This window comes from Parambassis ranga, chromosome 12, assembly GCF_900634625.1.
Source record: "Parambassis ranga chromosome 12, fParRan2.1, whole genome shotgun sequence".
NCBI classification, from domain to species: Eukaryota; Metazoa; Chordata; class Actinopteri; family Ambassidae; genus Parambassis; species Parambassis ranga.
Window position 1 is genome coordinate 13961703 of NC_041032.1, and position 9663 is coordinate 13971365.

General features: G+C 43.3%; 1 protein-coding gene across 2 annotated transcripts; it reads left to right on the forward strand.

Annotated features, from left to right (window-relative positions):
• Positions 1-1130: 1130 nt before the first annotated feature.
• tmem38b (transmembrane protein 38B) lies at positions 1131-8770 on the forward strand. 2 transcript variants are annotated; one of them, XM_028418478.1, is made up of 6 exons: positions 1131-1623; positions 4900-5056; positions 5342-5526; positions 5618-5705; positions 6435-6552; positions 7796-8770. In XM_028418478.1, exons 1-6 carry the CDS (start codon positions 1497-1499, stop codon positions 8105-8107), a joined length of 987 nt encoding a protein of 328 aa, XP_028274279.1. In that variant the 5' UTR covers positions 1131-1496; the 3' UTR covers positions 8108-8770. The 2 variants fall into 2 exon arrangements, with proteins under 2 accessions (XP_028274279.1, XP_028274280.1); XM_028418479.1 differs by lacking the exon at positions 1131-1623 and adding an exon at positions 2346-3456.
• The last annotated feature ends 893 nt before the right edge of the window (positions 8771-9663 follow it).

The window sequence follows — 9663 nt, forward strand, 5'->3', positions numbered from 1 at the left end:
AACAGTGTAATAATGTAATAATGTAACAGGTACCACATGGATCGGTGAGGTGGTACTCGTGTGCAAGTAGTGCAAGATGGAGTAAACAGTGCAAATAGTCATCATTGTGCAGTGACTATACTAAAGTGACCTTCTGAAGACAGTGCAGAGCAGTGCATTAAGAAGATGCTAAATTAAAAGATGCATTTAAGTGCAGAAGGAATTATTATATTTTTTTAGTATTTTCCTTAAAGTTATTCAACAATACAGGACCTTATTACAAAATATGTGACATAAAACATTTTGCCAGTGAATGAGGACTGAATGCATTATTAAAAAACAAAAAAAATCAATTTGTGGAGTCACCACCAGGTGTCAGACTTGTTCCTACACTTTTACAGTCGCCACTTGTGTCACTGGGTTAAAGTCTGTTGAAATGGATTAACAAAGCACCGATGTTCACATGCCTCAACCAGTCTGACCCTCCTCCACACTGTCTTAGTGTGTTTAAGTGCTTTAACATGAACAGAGCTGCCCTTTGAGCTGGTGGGCCGTAAGGCCTCATAACAGCAGGCTGAGTCAACGTCTGTCAACACACAAGTTTACTGTTATTAAACAGAAAAAAACTGCCTAAGTGATAAATCCTTTATTTGTGTACGTTAGTGAGGGAAATTCATAGTCTTACATCTGGAGTTTTCTAAAGTTGAAGTAAAATTTCATCATCATCCATAATTATTCATTTATCCCTATTAATATTAATCAATAGTGTCTTGGGTTAATAGTTTGCTTAAGACAGGCTCAGTTCTGTTTTTTTGATAACCAAATGTTCAAAAAAGTTAACTATATAACTTTATTACGGCTTTATTTGCGTATGAGTGAATATCTGACCAAAAACTATTGTTTATAAGATAATATTTAAATATTTAACAGTCAAAAACATCAATAAATTAAAATAAATTCTCTTTAGCTCAGTATAGTTGTACTGTTTTGGACTCACTGCAGGTATTGTAGCAGCAGAAAGAGGAAGCTACAGGTTTGTGTACGGGCGCTCTGTTTGCTTGTATCACCTCGCAGAGCCACACGCTGACACGTGATTGGTCAGCGTGGCTCTCCTTCCTCCAATCACAAAGCCACTCTAGCTCCGCCTGCCACATCACTGGCATGGCGGAACACGAAACAGGAATTCCGTCTATGCACTCCTTCCAGGGGTAACACTACACTGATGATGATGATGATGACAGTGAAGATAATGGTGATGATGATGAAGAGGAGCGTCCTCTGTCAGTGCAGACCTGTTGCCCAGCGACGAGACGCGATCCCTTAAAAGTCCACGGCAGCAGAAGCGTCTCCTCCTCCAGCTGCTCTGCGCCACCGGCTGGTGTCACAGTTGACAGGCGGTGGATGAAGACCGAGTCCTCGTCCTGATGCTCTGAGTTGGCCCCGGTGCCTTTTCTCCACTTCTCCAAGCCCTCAGTAGGGTGAAGTAGAACAGCTGCCTGTTCTGTGTGAGGTTTAAGATGATGGATGTGCTGGAGGCGCTGCGCCTGGACGAACTGTCCCACGGACTGGCGAACTTATCCATGTTTCCGTACTTTGACATGGCGCACTATATCGTGTCCACCATGGCTCTGAGGGAGCAGCCGGGTAAGAGACTTATAGCTTTGAGCAACAGTTTAGATCAGTTTTGCTGACCTGAATGCAGCACAGAGGAGCTGTAGGTGGTCACTTCAATGTCATGCACTGTCACAGGGAAAGCAGCTTATTGTATTTTACAATTATTTCTTGAAAATGCTGCGTGCAGATCAAAGAAAGTAGTGATCAGTTTAACTGATGCAGTCAAACCTAATCATCAGCTAATCTCTTTGTTGTGATTGGTATTGTCTCAGATTATAAAGGGTTAAAAATAAGCTAACCCAGTTGATAAATTACAACTAATTCACAGAAAGTCAGACACACCCCTGGCTGAAGTACAGGGCCTCACACACACAACGCCTGCATGCAAACTATAGTTTGTGTCACGTAAGTGAAGCTTTGTTCAGCTGCAGAAAAGGATCCTAATTCATAAATTGATCACGTGTTTGGTATGGATGTGTGCCTTTGCAACAATATGGATGCAGATCCAACATCAGTATCAGATTGCATCCCTAATAATGACTACATTTCTGGCTCAAGTGTGGGATAAAGGTGCAGATCCAGCACACAAGCAAGCAAGCAAGCTGGCAGACTGGTGTCACAACAAACACACAGAGTGACAACATGGAGTGAGCCGCAGAGTCAGCTGTATGGAGGCATTTCACACTTGCGACGCCAACTAGTTCAATGGTTACCTGCGATATCTGCAGAGCAAATGGTTTCGGATCGATTTTTAGCTGCTATCGCTAAGAAGCTAACCAGAAGTGATTATCATCACCATGGAGACACAAAGTTTACATGTTGGGGGCCCCAAATGTGCAACACAAACAAACAGTCTCAGCCGATTGTACCAGCTCAAAAAAAGGCCCAGAGCCAAGTTATGTCACAGAGATAGTGACAGGTGGACTTTCACACACACACACTCTCACACCGCCCATTGTAGTCTCACTGCTGTGCATCTACAGGCTATTTTGGAACTTGCCTTGCAAAGTATTTGAGCTGCATTGACCCTTCAACCCTTTGTCCTCTCCTCCCATCGATCTGTCCCCAGCTAAAGATACACAAACAGTAAAAAGCAGGAGAAACAGTATGCGAAACTGGCTCACACACACACACAGTGGGAGATTTGTTTTATCTGATGGAAAAATGTGTGGTCACTGATTTAAAGCTCGAGGACGAGTGAAGTTTAACAACAAGCTGCACAAGAAAAGACTGAATGGAAGTCACAAAACACTCAGGGGACCGGCTGCACTTCTTCTTTTCCCCAAAAAGGAAAGGAATGTCGTTAACCAATCTGTTCTCTTTCCTGTGTGAAATCCTCCCTTTGTGGTCTGCAGTGCTTTCAAAATAAGAGTCCACTGCTCAAGACGCAAACAGGTCGTCTACATCCACTCTCTACACATGGATTGTGTGGAGGTATTTTAAGCACAGCTGTAAACACGGCTGTGTGTGGACTGTATAGGAAGCAGGAGGACATAGAAGGACATAAAAGAGGAGCAGTGTTTATATGTCCGTCAGCGGGTCCTCTCAAAATCCTCCAAAAATAACCAGAGATAATTCTTTTGATTATTTGGTGCCGCCCTAATGGAAAAGAAGAAGGGTGACATAATAAGAGAGGCTGACTCCGAACAGAAGGATGGAGGGAACCTACGAATACATTGAGCTTTATAAGAGAAGAGGAAGAGGGAGGCTTCTTTCCTTTGTGTCTATGTAAATACCGTAAAACTTCAAATAATGGCAGAGTCCCGAACTGACGCCAGTCCCGTTTACAGGCCCGGTCCGATTATGGATTTGGACATATAAAGGCCGGCCTCAATTATAAGCCGGGTCTGATTTTATCATAAGGTAAGAAGCAAATATATAACTATAAAAAACATAACATAAGAAAAAACAACAATTTATGCCGACGTGTGACGTTGTCATGGAGACACAAGGCTAAAGAAATGATGGAAGGGATGCGGAGAACTTTTCAGCTAGTTCTGGATGGCTTTTTCGCCAGAATAATTAAAGGCCTGCCCCAAATATAAGCAGGGAGAATTTTGGAATTTAGGCAAATAAAGGCCCTGGCTATTATTTGAAGTTTTACGGTAATCAAATCACTCATTCAGAATGACTTCACAAGGTTTCCTAAAATGGAAGTGTCCCTGGTTTGTTTTAGGTCCTGGGAGAACTGAGCCTACTTCCTGCTGTAAAACAAGAGAGAGACAGAATATACAGCCAGCTCAGTATGACACGTTACAGCTGTGTTGGTTTTTTACTGTAATTTGACTTGGAAATGTGCCTTCCCTCCAGTGCAAAGCTAGGAGACGTGGTGCTCTGGGTTAAGGTGTGGAGAGCAGGCAGAAGATGTAAATGATGCCTGTTTTTTTGTGGACGTTTGTTGTGTTGATGTGCTTGTTTCAGCTGGTGTCTGGCCGGCCGGCCTCAGACACTGACTGCAGCGGGGCGGTTTGCTCTGGAACTAAATGTTATGACAGTGTTTACTGTCTGAGCGCTGTTACTGCGGTGAGATAAAAAAGCACCAAAACTGAGTGAGACTGTAAACAAGCTATCACAGGAGAAGAGGATGCTACAGACAGCCACAGAGTCAAGCTGAAGACATGTTCTTAACCACTCATCCCTCTCTGAAACTGCTGCAGATGCTTCTTAACCACAACATCAGATTATCAGACTGCATGAACATGCAAGCGAGTGTCTATAGTTTTTGACTTATATTGTACAACAAAGTCCAAGAGTCCAAGACACTCTGCAGAGGAGGAGGCAGACCAAGCTACAAATCCTCCTGGTCTACCGATCTCTCTCCAGGAGGCTATAATCTGTCTGTAATCCTCAGATTACCAGTTTGTGTGGCCGCGGTGAGTCAGAGCAGGTGGTTGTAGGGTTGACTTACAGCTACCTGTGTGAGATTAAATATGCATGTCCTGCTGGACTTAAGTGCACCTGGAAATAAGAAGCCCAAGGAAAGGTGCACAGAACACAGTAAGCTGCTGATTATTATCAGTAACCTGTAAAGGCCGCACCTCTGCTCTGCACTTAAACCCAGGTGCAAAGTCCTGTAGCTGTGAATAACAGACATTCCACTTTTTGTTCCTCCTAAAACTGGTTAATGCTGAAAGACAGGAAGAGAAACCGACTGGTTTCTGCAACGAGTCAGGTCTAGTCGAGGTACAAGTTTTCATTGTGGTGATACTAAAACACATGAGAGTGTTTAGACCGTGTAGGAATGCCTACTATAAGGCCACCCCCCACGGTGTCCATGCTGATACATATCTTTCTGTGCTTGTGCAGGAGCTCTCGAGGTTTCCAGAGTCAGCCCCTTAGCCTGCTGGTTCAGCTCCATGCTCTTCTGTTTTGGCGGAGCAGTGCTGTCTGGGATCATGCTGGCCGAGCCAACGGTGGCACCTTTGTCTAACAGCACCAGTGTCCTGCTTGCTTCAGTCATCTGGTAAATATCCCATACCCAGACTGTGGCAGCTCCGAAAAAACACACAAATAAGTCATTATCCTTTTTTTGGGAGCATCAAATGTGAAAGATTACACAGAGAGGTTATTGTGAAGTTCCTCTCTCTGAAAACCAAGCCTTTGGCTCCCTCTTCTGGTCACATGTAATATTACAGCCTTCTTACAAATAAAAGTGTACACCTCCCTCTGCTGGTAGGATCGGGTATTAGCACATCCTGAGGAGTACACGTAGCTGAGTGTGTAACACAAGCCTTATGTGTCTCTACAGGTACCTGGTGTTTTACTGTCCCATGGACCTGCTGTACTCCTGTGCAGCACTGCTGCCCCTCAGGCTGGTGCTGTCAGGAATGAAGGAAGTGACCAGGACATGGAAGGTGCTGGGAGGCGTCACCCAGGCACAAAGCAAGTACAAAGACAGCCTGCTGGTCATGATCGCCATCGGCTGGGCTAGAGGTGAGAGTGAGATCACGAGTGCCCACAAGAAGGTTTTTTTTTCGACACATTGATGTGTATAACCTGCATGTCTCTCTCTCTCTCTCTGCAGGTGCTGGAGGTGGCCTGATAAGTAATTTTGAGCAGCTTGTTCGAGGAGTTTGGAAGCCTGAGTCCAACGAGCTCCTCAAAATGTCTTAGTAAGTCTTTTATCGGACTCTGTGATGTCACATCCATCATTTAGTGTTATCTGAATGCTCATTGTTGTGTTATTTGTGTGTGTTGTAAGTGTAATGTGAAATTTAAGGATTTCTTTTTGACATTTTGGGAATTTAAGATGAGGTAAGACATGCTGGTTTCATCACTCTCATAGTGGTAACTCAGATTAGAGCCACAGTGTGTGCATGGAAGTTTGTTCTTGGGCCTTCTGCTTCCCTGGCTGCTGCCTGAAAGTTTTCTCTAGTGCATGAATATCAGTTAATGTGGCTGCATGCTGTGCAGACTCACACTCAAACAGTCCCACGTAGTATGACTGCATTTGCAGCTTTTATAAAAAAAAGTGACGGGGTGCCCATTAAGGTGACACATGAAAGCGATGTGCTCACATGCTGTCAGATTAATAAAAAGCAGAGCATGTCTGAAGGGGTTTTTATTGTTAGATGGAGCAGGCAAGCTGTTTCCAGCCTTTATGCTAATTTAGCTAATTAGCTTCTTCTGGTTTTTGAAGTTTTAATCTCAAAGTGAAGATGAGAGTTTCCCAAAATGTCAAAGTTTTCCTGTAAAAAAAACAAAAACAAAAGTGGAGGACCTTAAATGTGCCTCCAGTTTGGTTTATTAATGTTGCCATCCTCATCATCCATCTGTGTTTTTTTATTTTGTCACAAATTATGAGATCATAACTGATCTTCTTTCATTGCATGTCTGTTAAGTCCCACAAAGATCACCCTGATAGGGGCGGTGCTGTTTGCTCTGCAGCAGACCCACTACCTGCCTCTCCAGAAGCACCACCTGATGCTGGTTTACACCGTCTTTACCGTTGTCAACAAGGTCAGTCTGGTGTAGTTCAAACCTGACACTATGACCAAGAATGCTGTTCCTCAAAGGTTGCAGTGCTTCACATACAAACAGAGGAAGGTTGGTTGGTAAAATACCAAGAGAATACAAAAATGTAAACACCGTTTTTATATATCAAGTTTTGGATCATAACTCATGTGTGTGAATGTTTTCCCACCAAATCTGTGACATCTTGTCTTCTAAATGACCTTTCTCCCTTTTGCTTTTTTGAAGTTTTTCGCCGTGGTGACTCACATTAGCTCAGTATTACCCGTAGGGTTGGGGCTTTTGCATCATTTTCATCAGCTTGCATCATCCAGCCTTCTCTTCTCTTCTCTGGGAAACTTGTGCTCTTGACTGAGGCACAGATAAATCTACCACGTCTTCTTTCAACTCTCGTTCCGTTTGCTCCCTCTGACTCTGATCTGTCAAATTAACGGCGAACCATTTCGTCAGATTTCAGAGTTGTGTCCAAAACTGCTGTTTATTATTATTATTATGGTTTTGTGTTCGTCTTGATGTTATCCTCTTATCCCTAAAGAAAATGATAAACTAACGTGTCACCTATTTATATCACACGCCAGGACATAGTCAGTCAGCTTTCCATTAAAAATGACAAATAGGCTGCTGTAGGCATGCAGAGCAAACATCTTTTCCAGCGCCATCCTCTGTATGTCATTTGATTAGGTCTATTTTTACACAGGAGGATGTGTTCAAGCTGCAGTAATAATGATTTTTCTCAGCTTTCCTGAGCTCTTTCATCGTCAGTTACTCAATTATTTATTTTTTTATTTTAGATACTTTAATAATCCCAGATGGAAATTGTTTGTTGTTTTTAAGGCTGCTGCCAAGCAGTGTCATACAATGACCAGCAAGGCGCACCACACCAGTGAGTGCACTGGAGGCAATGCGGGTAAAGTGCCTTGCCCAAGGACACACAACAATGACTAGGGAGGAGTTGGGATCGAACCACCAACCTTCCGGTTATTGGACAACCCTGCTCTACCACTGAGCCACTGCCAAATTAATCTCTATTTTTTTTCTTAATTATAATATTTTGTGACATTTTCTTGGTTTATTTGTTTCTTATTATGGTAGTTCTAGTTCTTCATGCACTTCAGTACTTGTGTTTCATAATAGATGTAAAATGATGTTGTAGTTAGTTTAAAGTGATTCATTACATCATGCCTCCCTCATATTCACTCACATTTTCCCAAATGTCTGTTGTGTGTTTCAGTCGAGGATGATGCTGACGGGATCCTCTACCTCGCCCTTCGCCCCCATCGAGTCAGCCCTTTACAAGACGCTCTTCACCGGCCACTCGCCTTACGCCGCCCTCACTGAGGAGGTAAAGCAAGCATGTATCGATAACGGCACAACCACCAACAAGCCGACTGCTCCCGCCGCAACCAAAGAGTCCAGCGGGAACGGATCGACATCAGGGCAGCAGCACGTCACGGACTCTGCTGTCAGGGGACGAAACAGCTCGCCCAAAGCCAAAGAGGCGTCAGAGAACGCAGTCACAACAGGCTGCAAGAAAACCGACTAGTCAGCCTTTCAGCCCGTAGCGCCTTTTCACCTCTCAGCAGGGTTGTGGAGTCATTTATGATTCAGTTGACTTTCTGTTCTTTTTTTTTTTTTTTTACTTTAATTTTTTGTCCTACTGGCTAAACAGCTTTTTTCTTTTTCAAACTGTTTATTTTGCATTTCAGGCTTATTGCTGGAAAAGAAATTCAATAAGAGCTGACTCAAAGCAAGCCTGCTCCTTATTCTGGGATAATCAGCCCATCCTTAAAGTACTGTAATATTTTCTTGCTGTGAATATTATTATCCTCGGGCTGACTGCACACTCACAGTCCAAAGTGTAGCTTAATTTTTAATATATATATATAAATATATATATATACAGATATTTATATTGAGAGCAAACAGGACCTTTTTATTTCTGGGTTTTGGGACCAACGCTGTGCGCCTGCCGATCTGATGAATGTCTTCTTCTGTATAAATTCTGCTTCATGTAAATGCTGAACTTCGTACTCAGATTTCTAAAGAGAAGTTATATTCCTTAAAATTCAGATATTTTATTCTATTTATACTAAATAATTGCACTCTTGAATGTAGAACGCATCAAAATGGAACACGCCTGTGTGCTGTTAATCTGCTCACTGCTTTGAATGACAGTAAGCATGAATAAATACATGTAAAGTGTAAAGTGTGTGATTTCTAGCATCTTTGCTTCCTTAGTTTGTGATGTATTGTCGGTGAATATAGGCCACACAGCTTAGTGTGTGATAAAATATGGAGCACCTCCTAGTGCTCAATGTCAGGAATGACGCCTCACTCTAAAATACAAAACAGAGCTTTTAAAAGGATCGTGTCTGTGAGAGAAACCTCATTAATACCGCATCAAACAACACACTGCTCTCTTGTTCACAGCATCGTGTGTCAGACAATAATTGCTAACTACTTCGGCTGCTCGCAGGTTGAAGCCGCTCGGCAGCGTCCAGACATAACCCTACTCCATAGGCTGGAGCGTTGCATCAGAGTAACATCAGCACCTGATTGATACCTCAAGCTGCCTGAGAGAGATCCCCCATATCCCCCCCAATTCTCATCTATGTAGCCTCAAACAGCAAAGAACCCCCCTGCGAATACAAATTAAAAAGCAGAGGGTGGGTGTCGGCGAGGAAAGAGAAGACGTTCAAAGATGATCAAAAGAGTTACTGGCTGAGATGATGTACCTGCCTTTAAAACGCCTCCAGTCCACAGACGTCAGATGTGTGCATGTCAATTACAGGCTAATGTTTGCTGCTTTGTGTTGAACTGTGTGACCTGGGAAACTTCAAGCGGTCACTGTTTTCCAATGACAAGAAGGCAGGTGACATGACAACAGCTCAGAGCCTGAATGTTCCCATGACAATTCCCTTAATGAGGTCTGGACCTGGATGACCTCGGACCACAATTAGTCAATGAAGTGAACAGCCCCCCCGCCGCCGAGCCTTGGCTCCCTTTCCCTCAGCCCTTCACCTGCCCGGCCTCCCTTTACTTCATGTCAGAGGCAGAAAACTAATCCTTAAATGGTTGCTCATGAACTGGATTTCTGAC

Coding starts and splice junctions, on each gene's coding strand:
- tmem38b (XM_028418478.1), top strand. CDS start 1,497: ATGATGGATGTGCTGGAGGCGCTGCGCCTGGACGAACTGTCCCACGGA. Junction 1,624..4,899: donor GGCTCTGAGGGAGCAGCCGG/GTAAGAGACTTA, acceptor GTGCTTGTGCAG/GAGCTCTCGAGGTTTCCAGA. Junction 5,527..5,617: donor CGCCATCGGCTGGGCTAGAG/GTGAGAGTGAGA, acceptor CTCTCTCTGCAG/GTGCTGGAGGTGGCCTGATA.